General features: G+C 41.3%; 1 protein-coding gene across 1 annotated transcript; it reads right to left on the bottom strand.

The window, feature by feature from the left end:
* Positions 1 to 26,864, bottom strand: LOC125178485. Its single transcript, XM_047882301.1, has 6 exons — positions 26,626 to 26,864; positions 25,347 to 25,451; positions 19,189 to 19,333; positions 17,685 to 17,778; positions 16,288 to 16,401; positions 1 to 4,299 (listed from the first exon to the last, which is right to left on the bottom strand). The coding sequence occupies exons 1-6, from the start codon at positions 26,862 to 26,864 to the stop codon at positions 2,576 to 2,578; spliced, it is 2,421 nt and encodes an 806-aa protein (XP_047738257.1). The 3' UTR covers positions 1 to 2,575.
* Positions 26,865 to 27,208: the final 344 nt, after the last annotated feature.

Below are 27,208 nucleotides of genomic sequence, written 5' to 3'. Positions count from 1 at the left end.
CCACTAGGATGCCGGTGGGACCGTTTTTTCACCGTTTTTTCTAACATTAGGGATAACCCGGCTGTAAACGATATGAAGGTATCACGAGATCACGGATTAAGCATATATATGAACACGAACGAGTAAAGATTTCTCTTACAATACTGGAACAAATAATCGCACCGTAGAAACTACAAGGCTTTCACAATATATCGAAATTTCAACAAACGCAAAACAAACGTTAACATACCAAAGAAGCAACGTAACCAGGGGAACAAATTACCACTTTCTCCATCAAATTATGGAAACTTGCCAAAACATTAGGGTTAAAATTTAAGTAATAATAGACTTATTATTTTATCAACTTGGCAGAGAATATTAACAACGAACAGGAACACAACGTTGGCGCAGCAAGCTTATATCACTTTAATGAAGGACACAAGAACTAATTGTACGTATAAATCGAAACTTCCAAGCAGCAGCAGCAGCAAAACGAAACGAATTGTAAAATGAGTTCGAGTTAACGCTAAAAAAATGGTCTAACCGGCGTATAGTGGTCGGTTGTCCATAGAAATAAAGCCATGTTACCGGTATTTCATTTTTTTTTCAGCTAACAAATGAAGCAAAAATTGCACTCGCAAAAAAATCGGCATCACGGTTTAATTACATGGGTCTGCTGGCCACTAAAACGCCGGATAATCCATTTTTCTGCCGTTATTTTGTACAGTGTGGAGTAAACGCGATACATTAAGCACTGGATTAACCTGAAACAGATCCACTGTTCATTATAATTACTTCAATTCTGTTTACAAATTAAACCTCTATTTAAATTCCTAAAATTAAATAAGCCAATTTCAATTGAACCGTGGGAACAAAGGAATTTAATTCCTATCGTAGTGAGAGTTGATTGCTTTGCTTTGACGAGTGTTTAGCATCAAGAAGACTCGTGCGTGGTCGTCACATTAAAAACGATTGACGCGCCGTATAATTTAATAATGCAGCCAACCCATAATTTAAAAACGCCAATGCAACATTGCATCCTCAGGTGCTATCAATAAATCAAGTACAATGAATAATCATCGATACAAGTTCAGACTAACGCCCCGTTGTTCATCACACAGATCAAAAACCAACATAAATTTAACGACAAACTGAGAAAAATCTAGTGCGACGCTCTCACGCCTCTAAGGCGACCCTGCACGATACACCTCAAGAGCGACTCGATCTGACATATACGTCTAGAGCGACCATGACACAACTCTCGGACGACCGTGACACAACTCTAGGGCGACCGTGACACAACTCTAGGGCGACCGTGACACAGCTATAGGGCGACCGTGATACAACTCTAGGGCGACCGTGACACAACTCTAGGGCGACCATGACACAACTCTAGGGCGACCATGACACAACTCTAGGGCGACCGTGACACAACTCTAGGGCGACCGTGACACAACTCTAGGGCGACCGTCAGCACTCCACCACATCTAACATTGAGGGAAGAAAGGAGCGTTAGCACTGCACGCGTCCCGCAAGAGTGCCCCGGGTTTTATGATGCTATAGTTACGATGTAAAGCCAGGTTTGTTTACGACGCAAGTACAAGTCTCTCTTATAGTTATCCCTGACTAAATAGGATGGCCCTGCCAGTTCATCAATAAGCGTCAGCGCTAGTACGTAAAGTAATTGTTTTAATCTATGTATATAGAGGCTGGCAACTAATTTCAAGAGATCACAAAACCGCCCTCAGTGCCAATGGGAACAAACAAACGCAATAGAACAAAACTAGAGCATACTTGGCAATTATTGTTTCTAGGTACAATTACCGCTTTGGCATCAATTATATCGAGAAGTTTAGCCAAATTTGAACTTATAGGTAACGCTGAGTTTTCAAACGAGAGCGATATTTGCATTGATTTCAGTAGAAAACTTGACGGCAAATGTAGACAAAGCACATTGATACAACGTCCCTGACGTTTGCAAGCATGGCAGACGCAAGCTGACGTTACGTTGACGTTCGCAAGCCTATAAAACGCAAGCCGACGTTAAGTTAACCTTCGCAATAGTGGCATATGCTCGTTGGCGTTACTTTAAAATTTGTAAGCACGGCAGACGCACGCTGAGGTTACGATAGCGTTAGCAAGCACGACCACTGCAATAGAAAATTTCCAAGACTTCGTAAAGAATCAAGGATGATCGTGCGGTGTGGATATTAATGGTTCCTTGGTTATTCACAGAAATGAGCGATTATCAAGGCTCTTATATTTCAACAGCACACACGCGAGCGTAAGAAGAAGCTACTATCTGTTTGATCACAAAGAAATAGGTGTGAGAACCTTGACAACAAATGTCACGCTTGCCTTATTGTACATCTAACACTGTCGTCCAAAAATATACCAGCTCTAACTATGAAGCAGAATTGTAGCATTAGAAGAAATATATGTACCACTACATTTACTAATTACTAACATCAAGAAACGTACAACACGAATTACTATGTACAGAAGCACCTCTAAGTAAATTATTATTAGTTTTATTTCACATCGATGAGTGAAACAAAAAACGCACAAGCAGTAAGAGAAATTTCAGTTTTATAATTTACACATAAAATCTGTTCGAATTGGAGCGTTTGCGATGTTGCGAGTTTTTGCTGTTGCCATTGGCAGTCGAGGGGAGATTTTCCAAGGTCTCCCTGGGTTGCATTTTACCGAAAAAGTTCTCATCCTGCGCAGGATCGATGGGAACCGAGGATCGATTCGACCGATTCATGGGGGGATCCCCAATTGTGATGTGTGTCACGAGGGAGCCCATGCCCCCGTCCCGCACTATAGGTACGTCACTCGTAAAGCTCGGGTCAGCGAATATAGTGCCTGCCGACGGCGATATGAAAGAACTTGAATGTTCAGAGTTGACGTGCACGCTGATCTTGGGGTGGCTCTCTCTCGTCTGGGAGAAGGATCGTATGCGTCGTTCTTTCGACGGCTTCTTGCCAGGATTGGAGTAGCCGCGCGCTCGGTAGCCGATGCTTTCCCGACCTTCCAGTCCTTTTTGAGAGAAAACCGCTGACAAATTAGCAGGTATCAGAGGAGGTTTGTTGTCAAAATGTGAGCGCTTGGTCACGTCTGGTCTGGCGTTGTACGATGATTCACGAGCCAGGTTTTCTGATGGTGGAACTGAATGTAAATTACCGTGGCTTCTTGGATGCACGCGACGACTTTGCTGAAGCTTATCGAGTTTTTGGCTGAGAATGCGCGTAGTTTTATTTTGATTATCATACGCTGACGGCTGTTGCTGCTTTTGCTGCTTCTGCTGAAGGTATTGTTGAATGAATCCTTGTTGAGTATGCGGCGGTGGGTAAGATTGACTGCAGGTTAGAAAATCCATCGAATTTTCAGTGAGACAAGGTTCAAAATTCACCTCGCACAGGTCAACAGCCGTTGGATTATCGGCTACTTCAGTGACACTATGAGTTGTATCAGAGTCTTGTATGGCGTGGTCATTCCAAACGTCAACGCCACTTGGAACGTGAAGTGTGCAAGCTGTGGAACCATTGTCCTCGCATACTGGCTGCGTGGCGCTAACACCAGAATACTCAACCGTGCAAGTGTTATTACCTTCTGAACATAACGAAGATTGAGTGCGGACGTCGTGATAAGAATGAGGTAGAGTAGAGACAGGCGAGGAAACCACAGGGATAGAATCGAAGTCCCCAAGAGAATTAGGGCCAGAGTCGAGGAGCAGGTTTGAAGAAGTTAAATCGAGTTCGTCTAGATTGTAAGGGTCAGTCTGAGCGAGGCTGGAGATTGTGCTTGTAATGTCAGACCGGTTGTCGTCAGGAGAGACGGGAAGCGACGCTAAGTCACGAGTCGAGTCATCAAAAAGTTCATCAGCCACATCGTTGAAAGCAGACATTTTCTTGTCCAGTTTAGGACTGGAACGGAAAGGCCTCTGATCGAACTTTTCGTGTCGGACATTTTGTTGTGCGGGATAGTTTTGTTGCCATTCTCCAGCGTATTGGTCAATTGCATAGTGAGTTCGTTCAGTGAGGTGTTTCTCGCGATCGTATTCTTTAGCTGTCGTCTTGTACGATAGTCGTTGCCCGTGGCTAGCCTCGTGCATATGTGAAGAGTGGAACTGTTGCTGGCGGTGGGACACAGGTAGGCCTTGTTTATGGTCCCTGGCCCGACCCCAGATGGGACACGAGTCCTTGTCTCGGTCCCAGTTGGGGGGCGCTTTTCGAGGGGACAAAGCAGGTGCCCTCATGTCACAAGCAACGTCATAGATACCAGCCCTCGCCAGCCTGCCCTCGCATCGAGCCGAGACTGAAATAAAGAGGAGACGAGAGGCCAGTGAGAGGAAAGCCCAGTGAAGGGTGCTGCTTATAACTACAGAGTATAGACAACTGCTCTAAAATCAGATCAAACTTAATCCATTAGGGGGGCTAGGATAAATCTTTGCAGATGAACTTAACGTGCAAACATAAGAGGAGGAATGACAAAGATAGAGGGAAGATTTTAAGTGCATAAAGTGTGAGTGTGATCAGCATTAACGACAAAGAGATATAAAGAAATAAAGCTTGCATGTAAAGAGCGATTATACTGAAATTCGGTACAGAAATATATTGTAAGTAGCGATATTTAGATGAAGTACAGATTTACGCAGAGGGTCCATCAACTACTATATATATAGGAGTAAATGTAACTGAGACTGAGCACTCGAAGTCTTTGATTATGTCACCAACTTCAGATTTTGCCAACCAGTTATTACTATGGCAACAAATTTAAATGTCAACCAATTTATACTATAGCAACAAATGCTCCGAAGAGGCAGTGGGTCGTGACAATAGCCATCGAAAGAAACTATTAACCACGACCAAAAACTCATAGCTATAAATTTTATTTATTTACAGTAAATTAGGAGTTTGACGATTTTTTGGCATTATTCTTTGTTCTGTGACTGTTTACATGATTTCATAATAGACTGAAAAAAAATTAAATCACAACAAAACATTACGCTATTGTAAAATATAAAGATTTCACAATGGGTAAATTAGAAATATCGGTACACGCTTAATCGGCACAATAGAAAGATAACGAGTTAACCCAATAAATAATCCAAGACTCGAGCATATAGAACAAACGTAGCACTGAAACCCCCTTTTGCCGGGCAAAACTGGGTCACACAGGTGCAAAACTGGGTCACACAGGTGCAAAGGCGCATCGCTATTGAAACAAAGCCTCACTAATTTTCCTGAGTGTACTAATTATCATCTTGTTGCGATGGTACAAACAACAAAGTTGTTCACCAACTCGCGTTATCCACTTTGGTACGGTAAAAAAATTAATAAGCAGCTAAATTATTATTTTTAATTATAACAAACAGAATAGCACTGCAGAAATTTCTTTGGTCAACATAAAGTGAATAAAAGGTAAACATAAACAAAGTATCATGCAACACAAAAATTGTATCGCGTTGTCCACCTTCGTACGGTAAACAATTAAGCAGCTAAATATATTTTTTATAAAAATTAAAACAAACAGAATAGCACTGCAGAAATTTCTTTGGTCAACATAAAATTAATAAACGGTTAAGATAAACAAAGTATCGTGCAACACAAAAATTGTATCGCGTTGTCCACCTTCGTACGGTAAAAAAATTAAGTTGCTAAATATATTTTTTATAAAAATTAAAACAAATAGAATAGCGCTGCAGAAATTTCTTTGGTCAACATAAAATTAATAAAAGGTAAAGATAAACAAAGTATCGTGCAACACAAAAATTGTATCGCGTTGTCAACCTTCGTACAGTAAAAAAATTAAGCTGCTAAATATATTTTTTTATAAAATTATAACAAACAGAATAGCACTACAGAAATTTATTTGGTCAACATAAAGTTAATAAACGGTTAAGATAAACAAAGTATCATGCAACACAAAAATTATACGAAGAACTTCATAGTTTACTTGAAATTCGTCTCGCCAATTTGAGCCTCGTACATCGTAAATGTTAAATTAGGCATATTGCCTAACTTCATCTCACGGATATTTAATGGTGAACATTTCAATACAATTCAATTGCAGGGAAACGTGCAGTGAATACAAGAAAATTAGAAACGTTGAAATTACTGTTATAAATAAATAGCAACAGAAACGTTAATGAGGTTTTAAATTGCAAAGCAAGCAGCAACGAAACTGAGTCAATAATAAAACCAGGTTAAAACACCGAAAATATGAAAAAATTTAATTAAAAAACTAAATTAATTACTTAAATTATTCAATGCGTTGGTTGCAATGCAAGGATGGGGGCAAAAATTTCATAAAGACTGTTAACATGTTGACTACGATTGCTTCATCTTGTACTATTATTTCATTTTTTGTACTTTTTTTTAAGCAGGGTTGCCAGACGGTCATTTTTTCCGGACAAATTCCGTGATTTAGTTTTTTTAAATTGCGTTGGCCGGCTAAAATTTATGATAGGGGTACTTCCTAATTAAATTGTAAATACTGCAAAAAGAAAATAAATGGAATTTTTATGGCGGAACCTACAAATAAACTAGTATATATTGAGTTATCGGCCTTTTTTGGCCTTTTTTGTTCTCGGATTTGGCCGATTTTAGGCAACCTGAATTATGTACCACTACGTCCTGGAGAAATACATTTCGTGGTACGCATATGTACCACTTCGGAGTCAACGTATTAAACGAAACAGGCACAACAGAGGGGTTACCATTTTTAGCGCATTTTCGCATTTATGGAAAAAATGCACTATTGTGCTCGCCATGTCCGTCTGTCTGTCCGTCCGTGACTTCACGTTTTCGTCGACGAGAAAATGCGCTCTCTGTCACGCACTGCAGTGAGTACTGAGTTATATTTTTTAAGGTTTGTTTCGGGCACCGCCCACGGTCACGCTGATGCCCCACCTCCAACGTCTACGCCCTTACTTCCAAACGACCTCAAGAAAACTTTGCAACCGTATCGAGGTTTCGAACCCGCGACCTCCCTTCGATTTCAATCCTCAACGATAAACAATTACGTCAAACGTGTTCTCACGCGGACGAGTTCTCGGAATATCATTCATAATTCATTTATCGTTCATCAGTAATAGTTGGTTTGTACGATTAAGATTTTGCGATATTTTCCAATTCCCTCGCAGTGGATTATTCTCGTTTTATTCTTTGCCTTAGCGAATGGCAATCAAAATTGACTATTGTGTTAATGTTTCAAGTTTAAAATAGAAAACATTTAATTTCGTAACATATATATAAACTACTTGTGAACACACAATTGCGGGACAAACAGGAGCAATATTGCAGGAAAAACACAACCAAAAGTGCCATTTACATAAAAAAATAATTACTAATAAAATAACATTTAAGGCAACAAACAAATGCTCCTATCCATCATCCTAATACTCCTTGAGACTCGACAACACAACGTTAGTAGAGCACAGAAATGTGTTAAGGTTGAAGGTTAAATAAGGAACAAAAACACTCGGGAACAGCGTTAATGCTACTAGCCTCGCTCAGAAATGAAGGAAACATTGTCCAAATGGCGATGCACTTCCTACAATTGTGTGGGTCATCCGGCTACAGATTGGCCCGACAAAAGAGCGTATCAGTGCTACCTGTGTAAAGCGTGTCACTTTTTGGACAATACGACACGCTTATTTTTTCTTAGTGCTGATAACGAGTCGAAAATGAATTTCGTCAATCGACGGAAGTTCAACCTTCCGTCTGCGGGTCAATTAACCGTCGCCAATGCTGTTCGTACCAAAATAACCGTCACCAGTGCTGTTCGTATCAAAAATACGGATAAATTAACCGTTCCCAGTGCAGTTCGTCCCAAAAATACGGATAAATTAACCGTTCCCAGTGCAGTTCGTCCCAAAAATACGGTGGAGCATATGTTCAGTCTTAAAATGCCTAGCAAATTACGGACCAGGCAATAAGTCCAGCAGCTATCTCAATCAATCATCAGTTATGGAAAGATCGGGTTCCAAAGGCCGGATCCCTTGTGAATGGATCCCATGGGCCTATCCCATGGGCCTATTTCTTCAATGCCGACACTTCTATTCTATTCACTACCGATAAATCCACCACAGTTAGTTATCAAAAAGTCTGGTAAGCAGGGTTACCCACAAAGGGTCGAGGAAAGGGAGAAAAGATCTCGAGTGCTTACTTGAGAAGTCGAGAGTGAAACTGTGGCGTCCATACGACGAGGGAGACGAGAAGGCAAGAAAGGGTCGGAAGAGGGTCGAGAGACGGTCGGTACACGGTCGGCAGAGGGTCGCGGGAAAGTCGATACAGGGTCGGGAGAAGGTCGGTACAGGGTCGGGAGGAGGTCGCTACAGGGTCGGGAGGAGGTCGGTACACGGTCGGTAGAGGGTCAGGAGAAGGTCAGAGGAAGGTCGGTAGAGGGTCGGGAGAAGGTCGAGAGAAGGCCAAGGGAAGGTCGGTACAGGGTCGGTAGAGGGTACTAGTAAGAGATACATGCACGTAAGAACGAAAGAAAAATTTTAAATCAAACATAAAAATGACAAAAAACTGACGATATCAAATAAAAGCTATGAACGCATGAAAAGATGAATTATAAACAAAATAAAAGCGAAATTGAAATGATCAGAGAGATTATAAATATAAAAGATGTCAAGGAATGAAAATGAAATGCAAATTAAGAACAAAGAAGAAAATAAGAATAATAATTATAAAATTATAAGAAGTATGCAGGGCATTATCCGAGGCAAGACAGGTCGTAGCGACGTAAATTACGTTATGTGATGTGCGATAAAAATTAAATTAAAATAAATAAAATTAAAAATAATGTAACAGAAGCATAGGATGAGATTGAAAAAATGTCAAAGAAAATAAACGATGGAGTGGAAATTTCAGACAATCATAAGGATAACAAATGAATACAGAGGGGAAAAGAAAACAACTGTACAGAGAACAAGGGTTAGAGGAGATGAAGATGCAGAGTAGCCTCAGCAGCTCAGAGCGGAGGGCAGACCCCGTCAGAGTAGGAGCAGAGTTCGTCGCACTCTGGAGACCCAGAAAACACGTTAGACAAGAGCGACTCTGACAGCAAGCGACTCTGACAGCAAGCGACTCTGACAGCAGCGACTCTGACAGCAAGCGACTCTGACAACAAGCGACTCTGACAACAAGCAATTCTGACAGCAAGCGACTCTGACAGCGAGCGACTCTGACAGCAAGCGACTCTGACAGCAAGCGACTCTGACAGCAAGCGACTCTGACAGCAAGCGACTCTGACAGCAAGCGGCTCTGACAGCAAGCGACTCTGACAGCAAGCGACTCTGACAGCAAGCAACTCTGACAGCAAGCGACTCTGACAGCAAGCAACTCTGACAGCAAGCGACTCTGACAGCAAGCGACTCTGACAGCAAACAACTCTGACAGCAAGCGACAACAAGCATGAGATAACATTTATGGTCTCAGTTGACATGAGATAACATTTATGGTCTCACTCTGTATTGGTTTCAGTCTAGAAAATGAAGGTAAGCAAGATATTCTGCAGCATTGCATGAAAGCTGGCAATTGCATTAGTAAACGCATAATTGTTACCCACTTAATTCAGTCAAACTTGCATTAAAACACGCTTGTTTCCAACTTCCAAGTCTCATAAATGCATGCGAGTTGTAACAGTTGTAATTATCTCAATAGGGAATAGCATTAAACGTACTCAATGAGGCTGGAACAAATGACCGAGATGTAAAAGAATTGTAAACTGAAGAAATGCTTCAATAACGAGAGAAATTAAGAACAAAGCATACACAGAAAACTTGTGTGCATACAAGAAAATGTCAGGACACAAGATATAAACGAGTGATAAGGAATTGTCGCTGCATCATTCATTATTTCTTCTTAGGTTGCGGGCAAATTTTGAAACAATGCAGTAATATTGATTTAACTGCAATCACGGAACAATCAAGCGTGTAAAACTAAGAAAAATACACGACTATATCGTGAGAAGACAATTGCATAATTAATACAAAAAAGGTACAAATAACAAAGAAACAGGCGAAGAATAAGTGCGTAGCCGTACAAAGATACTAGGTTGACTAAAATTGGTGTGGACAACAAAGTAGGTGTGGATAACAATTAACGTAGGGTCCGCGATTCAAATCGGGCTATGTGCTTACATTCATTAACTATCGCTTTGTGTAAACGAAGTACACAATTTTTATTCTGCTAACTTGCTTTGAAAAAAAAAATGAATTGGAACATGAGTACTCAGCGTACAAGGGTTGAAGGCAAGAAGACGGCAGAACAAGTCCAAGTTGGAGTTGAAACGTGAGCGTTGCTTCTGCGTTGTAAGCTCACAACAAAGATCCAGAAGTTTGAAGTCCGTAGAAGCAGATTTTGGAAGATTTTCAGCGATGGAAGATGAAGCACAGATTGTTGGTGTTGAAGATTAGAACGGCCAAGAAATGAAATAACTTGGAAGTTTCTGATGATGCTCTGTTAAGTGTGTAGTGTTCCATAGGTCATGCTTGCAGGCTGATGATTGTGGAAGATAACGTAGAAGACTAGACCGAATGAAAAGCGAACACAAGCAGGATGACGCAACAAATCACGGCGAGTAGACTTCCATTTTGGTAGTAAAAATAGTTCCTAGATAATGACGACATTTAGTCCATCTAAACAGCATTGACAGTGATCTGAGTCCGTGGAGCATGAACTACGAACGGCGAGATTCTCAGCAACAGACGCAGGACAACCTAGATTTGTGCCAGTCCCGGCCCTGAGATGACAGGACAGGAGCTGGTGAGGTCCAGTCGTGTCGTGGTGCGGCCCAGGAGAATTGGAAATTTCCCCAAGAGAACGACGGCATGGTCGAAATAAATGGTGACATGTAGAATAATGGCAAGGGCCAGGAGAATAGTGACAGAAACCAGGCAAACGATGACAAAGTCTCGGAGAACAGTAGTCAAAGCTGAGCGAATCGTGTGCGGCCATTGGAGAGCTTCTAATTTGATGCTGAGTAGGATCGACGCGCAGCGGTTGCTCGCACGAATTAGGCTTGCAGATTTGTGTGATAACTTCCAGCGAAGTTAAGGGGGAGTAGTCGGGAGGTAATGCGAGGCAGTGCGACGGCTGGGCGGGGCAGTGAGAAGGCAGGGCGTCTGGGCGGGGCAGTGGGAAGGCTGGGCGGGGCAGTTGGAAAACTGGGCGGGATAATGCTGGGCAGTACAGGGAAAATCATGGGCAGAGTGTGGGTGGTTGTGTGCAGTGTTTGGTAACCACTGTCCGTCCAGAGTGAAGGCGCGGCAATGACGAAGTGCACGCTTTGGCGTGTAGTTCTGGATGGCAGTCCACTCTCTGCTGTCTGGTTTTACGCCGTCCTCAGTAAGAAAGCCGTCGCTGGTACGTATATTCTTAGTGCGGCTTTCACTGCTGGTACGACGATGGTTCTCGGTACGGTCGTCATCGATGGGAAGAGATTCATGGGTGCACCTGTCCACAAGAGAGTTCTGACGCCATAGCCAGAACTGGTGCTGATAATCCTGTGCAGACGCACGACCATCAGGGTTAAAATAGCGGTCCAAGAGTAGCTGACATCCTCCAGCAAAGACACCCAGCGACCCCTGGCGACCAGCCTTGCGGCGACTGAGAGGCGACGAGAGCAGCAGGCGGCAAAGTGAAGAAGCGCGTCTCCGGGGGAGCAGGCAACCGCTGCGGTGGTGCTGCTCAATGCAGTTGTGGTGCACAGTGCAGAAGTGGTGCATAGCACAGGTGTGTTGCACAGCACAGGTGGAGTGTTGCACAGCGTAGGTGTGGTATTGCGCAGAGCAGGTGTGGTGTTGTGCAACACAAATGTGGTGTGGCACAGCACAGTAGTGGTTCAGTTTAGTGCTACAGGGAAGTAGATTTGAGAAGTTGTGGTTCGTTGAAGGGCAAGTATGGAGGTGTTGTGTTGTGCAGACGCAGTGAGCCAGCATCTGCATTAGACATCTGAGATGAGGCACCCTAACGACACTGCTCAGCTCCCGCTCAGCTTCAGCCTCAGCACTGCTGCACGGTCCTTTTACAGCTGCAGCCTCTGCAGGAGGCCGAGTGTCAGGTGCAGGAGGCCGAGTGTCAGGTGCAGGAGGCCGCGTGTCAGGTGCAGGAAGCAGGTGCCGACGAACTGTCCGACATGAGTCGGTATCGTCCGACGAAGCGCTCAGGGCAGTGCACGTCTGAGCGACGCAAGCACAACGTCGGGGAGACGTACGGCGGGGACAAGGGTTACGACGTACGGCAGAGACCAAGGTTGAAACTTCGGAGCGATATACAACCGGGACGAAGGTTGAGACGTGCGATATACAACCGGGACGAAGGTTGAGACGTGCGATATACAACCGGGACGAAGGTTGAGACGTGCAACCGGGACGAGGTTTATAACATGCGGAAAAGTTTTTCGTTGGAACAAATTTTTCAAGTTAACGAAGCAATAAAGCAAGAATTGTTTAGCGAGCATCAAGTGTATTTGATTAAAATAATAAAAAAATGTATTGAATATAAATGAATGTCAAATAAACGTAATATAAATAAATAATAAATGTATGTAATATAGACAATAATAATGTTACAAGAATATAAATGAATGTTAAATGAACGTAATATAAATAAATAATAAATGTATGTAATATAGACAATAATAACGTTACAAAAATATAAATGAATGTTAAACGAACTTAATATAAATAAATAACAAATATATGTATTATAGACAAGAATAATCTTATAAGAATATAAATTAATGATAAACGAACGTAATATAAGTAAATAATAATGTATGTAATATAACCAATAATAATGTTACAAGAATATAAATGAATGTTAAAAAAAATGTTAAATGAACGTAATATGAATAAATATTAAATGTATGTAATATAGACNTATCAAAATGTCCCGTAGTAAATGTATCAAAATGTCCCGTAGTAAATGTATCAAAATGTCCCGTAGTAAATGTTTAAAAATGTCCCGTAGTAAATGTATAAAAATGTCCCGCAGTAAATGTATAAAAATGTCCCGTAGTAAAGGTATGAAAAATGTCCCGTAGTAAATGTATAAAAATGTCCCGTAGTAAATGTATCAAAATGTCCCGTAGCAAATGTATCAAAATGTCCCGTAGTAAATGTATCAAAATGTCCTGTAGTAAATGTATCAAAATGTCCCGTAGTGAATGTATAAAAATGTCCCGTAGTAAACGTATCAAAATGTCCCGTAGTAAATGTATCAAAATATCCCGTGGTAAATGTATAAAAATGTCCCATACCAAATGTATAAAAATGCCCCGTAATAAATGTATAACAATGTACCGTAGTAAATGTATAAAAATGTCCCGTAGTAAATGTATAGAAATGTCCCGTAGTAAATGTATCAAAATGTCCCGTAGTAAAGGTATAAAAATGTCCCGTAGTAAATGCATCAAAATGTCCCGTAGTAAAGGTATCAAAATGTCCCGTAGTAAATGCATCAAAATGTCCCGTAGTAAATGTATCAAAATGTCCCGTAGTAAATGCATAAAAATGTTCCACAATTAATATATCGCCATGTCTCGAAATAAAAATCTAGCCACTTCCCCGTAATTAATATATATCTCAAATATTCCCGTAGTAAATGTCTCGAAATAAGCTATAATAAATATGTAGAATAAATCGATCAATAACCCGTAGAATATTCAACATAGAAATTTAAAGATTACGTACGTGCACAGTATATATTAATTATAATTAAGAACGTCTCTGAACAATGTCATATTTTTGCTCTGAAAATTTTGCATGAAGGCAGCAAAGCGCAATGAAGTAAACCGCATCGACGATAATTTTACTTTAAAAATTGGCATTAGAGAATGTGAGATAAAGGAGGCGAGGAGAGGCAGTATGGGAAGAATGAGGCTGTAAAATAAGTTGAATAGAATAGCAAGAGGGAAGAAATACAGAGAGGGAAGAAATAGAGAGAAGCAGCTAGAGAAGACGAAGAGAAGGCTGTAATAAGAGAAGGCTGCACGAAAAGAAGGCTGCAGGGAGAGAAGAGTGCAGGAAGAGTAGGCAGGAAGAGAAGGCTGCACGAAGAGAAGGCACGAAGAGAAGGCTGCAGGAAGAGAAGGTCTTAAGACCCTGATTGAAAGCCGTGCGAAGTCTGAGAGCGAGGTTTTCGCGACCATCGTGTAAAATCCTTGATCTGCCCAAAGCTCGGGCAGTCGCTACCCTCGAGCTTGAACTCTTTGTAATATGATATCCTAGCCAGACCCTTCTTTGCGGCAACTGGTCGCTTTCAGGTGGCCGAGGAATGGCCAACGGTCGGCTATAACTAATTGGACTAGGCCGACAACTACACTGTTAGAAAAAAACGGTGAAAAAATTATAAATGAATGTTAAACGAACGTAATATAAATAAATAATAAATGTAGTTAATATAGACAAGAATAATGTTACAAGAATATAAATGAATGTTAAAGGAACGTAATATAAATAAATAATAAATGTATGTAATATACGACCGGTGACGAAAGACGAGGTCCAATGAGGCAGCATGGGGGGAGGGAGAGTAACATGAGTTACGTTTTATGTTATAATGCTTAATAATAGTTATTTATACAAACATTTATTACTGTTAACGTTACTCGTTAAAAACCTAACAAAATATTAAAACAACTTCCCGGACCGTAAGATGTACTATAGTAACATCTTGAGCTCCTGCCGATGAAATAGTTTTCAGTGTAGCGAAAAGAAATATTTGTTCATAACATATCAGTTAAGAAAAAAATCTTGGAGATAAAAAGAGATTTTGGCGAGCCACAGACCTGAGGATGCCACATCTCTATAACCATCAATGTTATTTAGTCTAATAACACTTTATTATCTCTTAATTAATATATTAATAATTTATAACCTTTTAACACGCTCAATCTCATACAACTCAAATGCCGCTACGTACCCGATACTCTCACTGTAGCTCGTACGATAATCTTATTAATTTATCTGATATCAATAAGTTATATATTCATAGAAATGGTGTGAATTTTCGGCCTACGTCCCGTAATAAATATCTCGAGATGTAACGTAATAAGTTCATTAACTTGCAATGTCCCTTAGTATATGTATATATCGCAGTGGCCCGTAATAAATAACTTGAAACATCCTGTAGTCAACATGTCGCAATGTCCCGTAGTAAATGTATCAAAATGTCCCGTAGTAAATGTATCAAAATGTCCCGTAGTAAATGTTTAAAAATGTCCCGTAGTAAATGTATAAAAATGTCCCGCAGTAAATGTATAAAAATGTCCCGTAGTAAAGGTATGAAAAATGTCCCGTAGTAAATGTATAAAAATGTCCCGTAGTAAATGTATCAAAATGTCCCNAAAACGGTCCCACTGGCGTTCTAGTGGCCGGTGGCCCCGTGAAAATAAACTGTTTCGCCGTTTTTATCAGATGTTTTACGGATTTCTAGCGTTAAATTAGAATAAAAACGGCGACACGGTGTTTCTTTCACGTGCTGACCGGCCACTGAAACGCCGGTATAATACCGTTAACGGCAATTTTTCTAACAGTGTATCCACGTATTATTCTTCGCCTCTCATTGAGTTCCCGGTATCATGCCGCCCGTCGTGAACTGACAGTCGAGTAATTTACTCTATCCCCACAAACTTTCCTCAACGCCTCCATTTGAGCAGCTAGTATGCGGGGTTTTCCCTCCGCGTATCAGCAGGCTCGATCATAACTATTTTTTGAGAAAGAATATTTACAACAAGGAGGCTCATCAAGGAATGCCGAGTATACCATTCAATGGAAAATAAAAATTACAACCTTTTGACATCTCGAAAAAAGTAAAAAAGTCGCAGACTTGATGAACAATAATATTCAAAGTTTCTTGAAATTTCCTCTCATTAAAACTCTTTTAATACAAAGTTTACATATTTTTTGTTACTGGTCGCCGCTTATAAATAAATAGCTGGGTAAGTATAGGAAAAATCCATATCGCCATCTCATTTACGAGTGGAGTAAAGTCTATTCTAATTAGTGAAGAAACGCTTAGGGAAGAGCCGAGCCTGTTCGACGCCTCGCGACCTTCAACCAGGGCCTTAAGGCTGCAGAAAGAGAAAATTGCAGAAGGCAGTAAGAGAAAGCATCGGAAAGACAGGAAAGAAAAACATCGGGAAAGCCGCGACGAAGGCCGTGACGAAGGCAGCAGCAGCAGCAGCAGTGAAGGCAACAGCAGCAGTTAAGGCAGTAGCAGCAGCAACAGCAGTGAAGGCAGCAATGAAGGCAGGGAAGGTAGCAGTGAAGGCAATGAAGGCACTCACCCGAGTCCCAGTCGCTGTTCTCATGGTCCTCGTCCTCCTCGGACTCCTCGTCCTCTTCGTCCTCAGAGTCCCCGGGCGTCACCGAGCTCGGCGTAGAGCTGTCCGTCGTAGAGACTACGGCACAAACATCGTCAGCACAAACATCGTCAGTACAAAAATCGTCAGCACAAACATCGTCGTCAGCACAAACATCGTCGTCAGCACAAACATCGTCCGAGCTCGGCGTGAAGCTGTCCGTCGTCGAGACTACGGCAAAAACATCGTCAGCACAAACATCGTCAGCACAAACATTGTCAGCACAAACATCGTCGGCACAAACATCGTCAGCACAAACATCGGCAGTACAAACATCGTCAGCACAAACATCGTCAGCACAAACATCGTCAGCACAAACATCGTCAGCACAAACATCGTCAGCACAAACATCGTCAGCACAAACATCGTCAGCACAAACATCGTCGTGTCAGCACAAACATCGTCGTGTCAGCACAAACATCGTCGTGTCAGCACAAACATCGTCGTGTCAGCACAAACATCGTCAGCACAAACATCGTCGTGTCAGCACAAACATCGCCGTGTCAGCACAAACATCGTCGTGTCAGCACAAACATCGTCGTCAGCACAAACATCGCCGTGTCAGCACAAACATCGTGGTGTCAGCACAAACATCGCCGTGTCAGTAATCACTGCGCTACAGTAACTAATGATACTACTAACATTTATACGTTAAATAATATACCTACCACTGCGCTACAGCAACTAATGATACTACTAACGTTTATACGTCAAATAATATCAGTCAAGCTTCTCATAAACGACTCAATCACCCACCAAAAAAAATATTATTAATAGCTCTTTAAACAAAATGCTACTCTATAAATGATGCGAAAAAATCCGACTAGTTTATTAATACTGACTAGAAAAAAAACATAACTTTCTACCGACTACTTTATTAATGACTAGAAAAAAAACGTAATTTTCTACCGACTACTTTATTAATAATGACTAGAAAAAAAACGTAATTTTCTACCAACTACTTTATTAATGACTAGAAAAAAAAATTAATTTTCTACCGACTACTTTATTAATAATGACTAGAAAAAGAGCCTAATTGTCTAGCACAATAGTGGGCTAAAAAAGCAGTGCTAGACCCTAAGGGCTAGCAGGGTCTACCTATGGCCTAATCCGAATAGTTTATTAATACTGACTAGAAAAAACGTAATTTTCTAGAATTATATTGGGCTAAAAAAGCATAGCTAGACCCTGAGGTCTAGCAGGGTCTACCTATGGCCTAATCCGACTACTTTATTAATAAAGACCAGAAAAAAGCGTAATTTTCTAGCACAATAATTGGGCTAAAAAAGCAGAGCTAGGCCCTGAGGTCTAGCAGGGTCTACCTGGTCTGCCTATGGAGGGCGGGTGCTGGTGGTTGGTTGAGGTCATAGGGCGGCCACATGGCTGCTGCTTGCTTACGGTCCATACGAGCTCCACCTGCAACACAATAATTATAATTAATATTAATTATTGTTACATTAATATAACATTAATAATAATATAATAATTAATATAATTAATATTACATTATTGTAATGTAATATTAATTATAATTAATAAGTAATAATTAATATAACTATATAATCTCTTCATTAATAATATAATTATCGCACTGAATTGTTACAGCCCATAAGAGCTCCACCAGATGTGTATAAGAGACAGGGTTGGGACGTGCGATACAACCGGGACGAAGGTTGAGACGTGCGATATACAACCTGTCTCTTATACACATCTAGATGTGTATAAGAGACAGCTATAGGTACGTCACTCGTAAAGCTCGGGTCAGCGAATATANACCATCCATCACAATACAACCCTTCACCATCCTCCATAATACAACCCTTCACAGTACACCTCTTCACCATCCTTCACAATACACCTCTTCACCATCCTTCACAGTACACCTCTTCATCACCATCCTTCTTTATACACCTCTTCACCGTCCCTCTCAATACACCTCTTCACCATCCCTCTCAATAAAGTGAATGTTTAACACCGTATACCCAGTAAAAATTTGCAGACGCGGCAGCTTCTGATTTGGAGTACCAGAAGCTGGGGCGACTCTAAATTTTGTTACCAGAAGCTGGNCTTAAAGTTGCCCTTAAACACTATGTAACTGACCTTAAAGTTGCCCTTAAACACTATGTAACTGACCTTAAAGTTGCCCTTAAACACTATGTAACTGACCTTAAAGTTGCCCTTAAACACTATGTAACTGACCTTAAAGTTGCCCTTAAACACTATGTAACTGACCTTAAAGTTGCCCTTAAACACTATGTAACTGACCTTAAAGTTGCCCTTAAACACTATGTAACTGACCTTAAAGTTGCCCTTAAACACTATGTAACTGACCTTAAAGTTGCCCTTAAACACTATGTAACTGACCTTAAAGTTGCCCTTAAACACTATGTAACTGACCTTAAAGTTGCCCTTAAACACTATGTAACTGACCTTAAAGTTGCCCTTAAACACTATGTAACTGACCTTAAAGTTGCCCTTAAACACTATGTAACTGACCTTAAAGTTGCCCTTAAACACTATGTAACTGACCTTAAAGTTGCCCTTAAACACTATGTAACTGACCTTAAAGTTGCCCTTAAACACTATGTAACTGACCTTAAAGTTGCCCTTAAACACTATGTAACTGACCTTAAAGTTGCCCTTAAACACTATGTAACTGACCTTAAAGTTGCCCTTAAACACTATGTAACTGACCTTAAAGTTGCCCTTAAACACTATGTAACTGACCTTAAAGTTGCCCTTAAACACTATGTAACTGACCTTAAAGTTGCCCTTAAACACTATGTAACTGACCTTAAAGTTGCCCTTAAACACTATATAACTGACCTTAAAGTCAGGTGTGAGCTTGTGCTTCTTGCCCTTATTAATGTCGAGGTCGTCCGCAGTGAGGATGAGGGTAACCTCCTCTGAGTACCCTCCGCCCCCACCGCCCCCCAAGACACCCTCAGCCCCGTTAGTGGTCTCCCCCAGCCTGAAATAAGGTAATTGTTGATAACAATGAATTTCTCGGTAACTGAATAACAATAAGCAATAACAGGTTTCAATAATTAATTATTCATGATAATGAATTTCTCGGTAACTGAATAACAATAAGCAATAACAGGTCTCAATAATTAACCTACAATAACATTCGTCAACAAGGATAACCGGCCAGGTTATCCGCAATAACCGTCCCGGTTATCCGGAATAACCCGCCAGGTTATCCGGAATAACCGGCCAGGTTATCCGGAATAACCGGCCAGGTTATCCGGAATAACCGTCCCGGTTCTCCGGAAAGACCGGCCCGGGTATTCCGTTTCAAGCATCAATTATTGCAGGTTACCATACAATACATTAAGTTCAAAGTATAAGAATGTGCGGTTATTATTTAAATAAAACAAATGTAGCAAACCCAAATTCTATTATTGAATGAATGATATTATTGAAATAATATCATTTCATATCATTACAAATAATAATATTTATATCATATTGAAATAATATCATTGAATGATATTATTGAATGAAGAGGAGCATTGGAAATTTAATTGCAATCAATTGACGGTTCATAAAATTTTTTTCGAATATACGAAGTAACTTTCGCAGTGATGATGAGCGAGAATGTAAAAGATTGAAGAAATTTATATCGAATTCAGATTCATGCGATTCAATGAACTCGAAACAAACTTTGTTTTCGCTATTTTCCAAAATACAACAAAAGAATTAAAAATAACACAAGAAGTATCCGACTACAAATTTACAAATTTTATAATTAGAACTCAACACTCTGACTTCCCACCAAAAAATTACATACTAACGATTAATTAAGAATATTTAGGACTAAATTCATCCAAAACAACAAGAACACAAGAACAAGAACAAGAACTCATCCAAAACATATGACAATACAATATGTTTATTTACTATGATTTTAAAATATCCATGGCAACAACACCTTTTCCCAGGACTAAAAGTACTTCGAAATTACGTGAAAATTTCAGTGCTTCACATTCACGATCACGATTTTAGGACTAAATTACTAGAATTTATCAAAACATATGACAATACAATATGGTTAATAATTGTGATTTTAAAATCTCCATGGCAACAGCACGTTTTTCCCAGTAATAAAAGTACTTCGAAATTACGTGAAAATTTCAAATTTCAGTGCTTCACATTCAGGATCAAACCACACGGAACAAATCTGTTAGCTTTGATCCTCTGAAGGAACATTACACCCCAACACTGGGAGAAATTAGCGAGGCTTTGTTTAAATAGATATGCACTTTTACACACAAATGGGTCATTCTAACCCATTTTAACGCGGCAAATGTGCGTATCGAAGCATCATGTTAAAAGTGTGTCACTATCACGCGATCACGCGATCACGCGAAGTTAATGATCACGCGAAGTTAATGATCACGCACCGTTAATGATCACGTGAAGTTAATGATCACGCGACGTTAATGATCACGTGAAGTTAATGATCACGCGAAGTTAATGATCACGCGAAGTTAAGGATCACGTGAAGTTAATGACCACGCGAAGTTAAGGACCACGCGAAGTTAATGATCACGGGAAGTTAATGACCACGCGACGTTAAGGACGATGAGGCACACATCTTACGCTGACGACGACGTAGAAACGACGTGCCCACACGACGTACAAGACACAGCGGGGAGCTCATGTTCAGTGGTACTCATGTTCAGCGGGGTGCGATGTCCACTGACTTCTGACATGACCAAGTCATGTCCATAACAGGCACAGTCAACGTCATGAGAAGGTTTTTTGTAGTGCGTCCTAGAGCTCATGATGCCATGAGTAAAGGCCATGTCTTGCGTGCCTCCAGAAACGCTTTTTAATTCATGAACGCAGTCTCGTTTAGATGAAGGGCAAGGAGATGTAGGGACTTCTACATCTCCTACCGGACTACCGGACTTCCAGTAGATTCCTACCGGACTACCGGACTTCCGGTAGATCCCTACCGGATCTACCGGACTACCCGTCGGTGAAGAGGCAGAGTGCGATGAAGAAGCGTTCAGGGAAGGAGGGAGCGTCCTTCCAACATTCGTTTCATTCTCATCATTTTCTAACGCATCACTCGTAGTTGATTTGCACGAAAAGTTCGTTGATGAATCATACGTAATTAGAGTCTCACAATGTGGCAAAGTTGTTAACGTTGTTGTTGTTGTATCAGTGGATAACTGATTCTCTTCTTGGTCTGGAGGAATGTTGTCCTCTGGCTTACCTAAAATGAATGGTTTAGATGAAGTGGCAGAATCTGGGCTACCACATGTCAACCCAACATCGAGTTCAACTGTTGGCTCCTGAATCTCTGCACATTTTACGTGAGTGGGACTCAATTTCAACAGAGGTTGTTTTCCCATCCTGCCAGACGTTCTCGAGGAATGCTCGTAATGGCCAGTTTCTCTGTCAGAAGACTTAAGATCACCATAAATATTCTTCTTGAAAACGGTCATAGATGTTTGGCTCTTGCGTCTGTGAAAGAGGCGAGCGAAACTCCTGCCTCGGGGCTCGGAATTTATGTCGAGGTCTGCCTCCGGGTCGAGAATAACTGTATCTTCAGGTAGTGTGGGATCACGAAGGCGGTTATCTGATGCAAAAGGCAGAGGCGAGTGCATCGAGGGGCAAGACACTTTTCTCGTTCGGCGAGCAGGTTCGTCAGAATCAGTTGTCGGATTCTTCAATTTTTCGTACACAGAATTGTCACTCTTAGTGTATGACGCCATTGATGTTAATTTTCCTTTCTTCTCACTGACCGATGGATGTTCATCGGGAAGAGAACGAGCAGAATTTTCTTCGTCTTTCTGCGTACGTACAGAAGTCCCAGCAGTTCGGGCCATGGCATCCAATTTCAACACATTTGAAGTACTGCAATTTTGTTCCTTCGCAATTAATCTATCAGTAGATTTTCCACGACTCAGTTTGAAACTCCAAAAGCGTCCTTCATCATCGGAATCAGACATCGCAAAAGCAGTTTTCTGCTTTTCATCAGGCGAGTCAACCTGCTTGTTGGCAGGTCCAAAAATGGAAACTCCAAGCTTAGATTTTCGCCATGACTTTGGGCTCGTAATGGTTCTTTCCATAGCTTCATGAACGCTGCGTGAGACGTCTTCTAATTTCAAACTGAGACTCCGATTCTTGATTTTTTTGTCGGGCTTGTCGGGCTGGAGAAGGATTTTACTCGAGTTTTCATGGACTTTCCTGCACACAACGGCCGACGCTGACGCGCTTTTACCAGTGGTGTAACCGATGTGTGATGGGGCAGCTGAAGAAGCTACAGCTTGTGCTGTAAAATGAGCACATTTGCATTTAACACAGCGATAATACGCCTCATGGGTGCAAGAACAAGGCAGCTTCTTGTTCGAATCCATCGTTGAAGCATCACTCTTGAAGTAACTCAACGACCGCTCGACCGAAGTTTTCGGAGTCTGCTGGAGCCAAACTTGATACTCCAGACTACACTTCGGGCAAGGCAGGGAGCGCTTTTTCCAGCCGAAACACTCGCATCGCGCGGGGCTCTCATGAACAAATTCTGAGAGATAAGGACTCTTTGCGCAAGTGATTGAATGTCTGCAAACTCGTTCACCTTCAGAAATTTTATTTCTTCTTGGAACTTCCAACTCCTGGCAATGGGATCGCACTGAAGGCGAATTAGCGGGCCCCATTGAAGTGCAAATGGGCGAATGTATGAGCATCATGCCTTTTTTGCGACGTTTCCGGCCAGATTTTTTCGGTTTCGCGGAAGGACTTGACGGTGATTTAGAAGTAGACGAGTTTAAATGTTCATTTTTCAAAGTAGCTCCAAAAGATGTTTCCGAAGAACGAGATTCAGCGCTCTTTTCCAGTTCTGGCAGACGTTCTTCGAGAGGAGAACAAGGCAATGACACAGAGTTTTCGTTCGCAACAAGTTTGTGGAGAATTTTTGAATCGGACTCTGATGGACGCAGAGCGAGTACGGAAGGTGGTAGAGCGACACGTGGGCCAGATGTCTTAGTAATCATCTTTAGGTTGGGATGGGATCTAGAAGACTGGTTACTCAATGATAACTTGCAAGATTTTGACCAAAGTGGGAAGCGAGTTTTGTTCATTTTCGACTCGCCAGTTAAAGAAGACTTAGCGTCAGCTAGAGACACAGGAGAAGATGACCGAGATCTGATGAACCAAGATGATGCGAACTTTTTACAAAGTTTTCCACGTTTGCCATAATTCTGATAGCCGTCACCGTTAACTCCAGTATCAGAATCATATTTAGGAGCCAAATCAAAGGAAACGGAAGGAGAATGAGATGCTCGCGCGGAAGATTCCTGAGAACCACTTTGCTGATGGTAACATTTTGTTAAATTCTCAAAATCAGACTCGTTGATGACATGTTCTTGAGGGGGCGCCAATCTGCCCCTGAGAATTTGCATGAGTTTTGTTTCCTCGCAACTGATGCTTCGAGGAGGCACTTGGATGGCATCTTTTTTATTCGCTGACGAGTCCAACGTCGTTGGCAATTTATGAGTTTCGTCGAGACTATAAGACTTGGCAGGAAATGATAATCCAGATCCTTCTAGTTGATTTTTCGCTGTTCGATAATTATGTGACCATTTATCAATTTTTCTTCGTGCAGGACTACGGGTTGGAGAAGCACGGTCGGTCTCTGGCGGCGGCGACACGCGCCTGCTGTGTTCAATTATGAATTGTAAAGGGTTCAATTATGAATTATGCTCAGGGTTCAGTTGTGAATTGTAAAGGCTAATATGAATGCAGGATGAAAGCTGGAAATGAATGAAGGATGAAGGCAGCGTGTGATTTGAAAATAGTATAAGATAATTTTGAAATATTATTAAGAGTATAATACTATTTCAAAATAGAGAATTTTGAAATAGAAGTGAAAATAGTATGAGAGAATTGAAGATATTAAATGTAATTTTTCCCGCAAATCTCGGAAATGGCAAAGCGGACACTTATGGACATCGGCAATCGAATTTAATCAACCCTCTACCGCCGTATGTCACTTTCCAGGGGCCATACTTTCAAAACTCGCTAAGTGAACGTAAGTATTTAATTACGCTCTATTTTCTTGTCTATGATTGGTGGATTTTGCTTGAAAGGCCGTCAATGATTGGCTGATGAACTTACGATCTCTTAACTTTTTTGAAAGTATAGTGAACGTAAGTACTTACGCTCTATTTTCTTGTCTATGATTGGTGGATTTTGCTTGAAAGGCCGTCAATGATTGGCTGATGAACTTACGATCTCTTAACTTTTTTTGAAAGTATATAGCCCCGGGAGCATAACTTTCATCTTAAATTATACGTAAACTATAGAGTGTAGCAACTTGAGGACGTTTATACGCTACCGAGAACATTTTAAAGTTGTACGTGGCGGCAACCATCAGTGCAAGTCATTTTGCGCTCACTAGCAACATATTCTTTTTGAGAAGTAGGCTCCGGTAGATCATGTCGGGGGGTAGAGGGTTAAATCGCTAAAAATAATATGGCGAAGGCGGCCGGGGCAGTTTGATGAAGTGAACGGTCCATTCAAAGAGAAGACGTGTCATAATAAGACGTACGTCACACGCATCGATACGAGGGTGAACGTACGTCAAAGTTAGAGCAGAAAGAAACACCACAAATATTCTTGTATACTCATCAGGATTCACCACGAATTGTTATATTCAACGGCCAAATCAAGATTAATTGAGTAGATTGAAGAAATCCTAACTATAATGTAATCCTTGCTATAATGTAGGAGGCAATGGAGGGCACCTGCGATAATGTAGAAGGCATGGGGGCACCTGCAACACTGTGGGGGGCAAGGGGGGTCTCTTATACACATCTAGATGTGTATAAGAGACAGNCACAAATGAAATTAAATTCATTATTGAATTATGTAGGATATATCACTGTCTCTTATACACATCTAGATGTGTATAAGAGACAGGTGGGGGGGGAAATGGGGGTGCCAGCAACACTGTAGGGGGCAAGGGGGCGCACCTGGAATACTGTAGAGGCGCAGGCAGGGCCCGCTGCCCCCCGCTGGGGCCCAGCTTGTCCAAGGAGCTGGGCGACAGCGTCCCGGCGCTCGCGTGCGTTAAGCTCCTGAAGGGAAAGAAGACGTCGTGAGGGCTCGGCAGGCGACATTTCAGGCATAGTAACCATCGTTAGGGACTAGAAAACTATCATTGAGTCTTAAGAAACCATCGCTAAAACTAGAGACAAGATCGTTAGAACTAGAGAGACCATCGTTAGGGACTAAAAAACCATCATTGAGTCTTAAGAAACCACCGCTAAAACTAGAGAGACCATCGTTAGGACTGGACAAACCATCGTTGCGTCTCAGTAACCATCGCTAGGGACTAAAAAAACCATCATCGGGTCTTAAGAAACCATCGTTAAAACTAGCGAGACAATCGTTAGGACTGGACAAACCATCGTTAGGACTGGAGAGACCATCGTTAGGACTAGAGAGACCATCGTTAGGACCAGACAAACCATCGTTAGTGACTAAAAAAACTATCGGCAGTATCAGACAAACAATTGCTCGTAAAATATACACAAATACAAAATTATTCGATATAAAAAACGAAAACCGGGCCATTTAGAAAAAAATATAACTCAGTACTCACTGCAGTGAGTGACAGAGAGCGCATTTTCTCGTCGACGAAAACTTGAGGTCACGGACGGACGGACAGACAGACGGACATGGCGTGCACAATAGTGCATTTTTTCCATGAATGAAAAAATGCGCTAAAAACAGTAACTAGATTAGGAAAAATGAATTGGCAACTTAGAATTTCCTCTGCACTTTATCGAGCAGAGATAGCAAAAAGGTAAAACCCCAAAGGTAACTGCCACAGAGACCAGGAGGGACATTGCCTTTGAGAAAAGGCAGAGAGAACGCAGCACAATGGCAACGCATTCGAAAAAAGTTACGCAGTTCCGACAGACAATCACTGACGGCTTGTCAAGCTAAACCAATTACAGACGTGAAATTGTACGCCCGGGTACATAGGCCGCTGCGTTTACTAGAGCGAGTTTTGGAAGTATGGCCTCAGCAGATAAAGTACATAAGAGCACCTGTTGATTAACATTTACGTATAATTTAAAAGTTATGTTCCAGGGAGAGAGACATACGACGGTAAAAGCACCTAAACAAAGTACATAAGAGCACCTAGAGCACCTAAACAAAGTACATAAGAGCACCAGTTGATTAACATTTATGTATAATTTAAAAGTTATGTTCCAGGAGAGAGACATACGACGGTAAAAGCACCTGTTGAAATTACTGTCACAGGGGGCCAGCTCGCCAGCAGGAGGCAGTACGGCGTCCCTGGGTCCGCAGAGCAGGAGACTGGCACTACAGACGTTGGGGGTACAGGTGTTGGGGGTACAGGTGTTGGGGGTACAGGTGCTATGGGTACAGGTGTTGGGTGTACTGTTGCTACGTACAGGCACTCGTCTCTTCTCACCCTCCTCGTAGATGAAGTGCGTGTTCAGCCACGCGCTGAACATCCTCTGAACATCAACATGAACACAATTAATGATACAAATGATGAATTATTATGCTACGAAGCATTTATCCTCTGAACATCAACATCAACATAATTAATGCTATTTATGATAAATTATTATTATTATTATTATTAGTCTACGAAGCATTTATCCTCTGAACATCAACATGAACACAATTTATGTTACAAATGAAGAATGTGTTATGTAATCAGACAAGTATTTACGGTTAGAACATTGCAGGAAACTTGCCGTTCATTTTAAGATCATATCAACTCAAGAGTCTTACTCCAATAATCCTTAATATGCAAATAGCTCTGACTCTGCATTTGCTGTCTCTTATACAC

This window comes from Hyalella azteca, unplaced genomic scaffold, assembly GCF_000764305.2.
Source record: "Hyalella azteca isolate HAZT.00-mixed unplaced genomic scaffold, Hazt_2.0.2 contig10132, whole genome shotgun sequence".
Lineage (NCBI taxonomy): Eukaryota > Metazoa > Arthropoda > Malacostraca > Amphipoda > Hyalellidae > Hyalella > Hyalella azteca.
This window is presented reverse-complemented; position numbering and strand designations above follow the sequence as displayed.

Bases quoted from the DNA above. Each gene is read 5' to 3' on its own strand.
- LOC125178485 (XM_047882301.1), bottom strand. From the start codon at position 26,864: ATGTTCAGCGCGTGGCTGAACACGCACTTCATCTACGAGGAGGGTGAG. The intron at 16,402-17,684 runs GTAGACCCTGCT...TTTGTGCCGTAG, and splicing joins GCCCTCCATAGGCAGACCAG to TCTCTACGACGGACAGCTCT. The intron at 4,300-16,287 runs GTGAGTGCCTTC...TCTTTATTTCAG, and splicing joins GAACAGCGACTGGGACTCGG to TCTCGGCTCGATGCGAGGGC.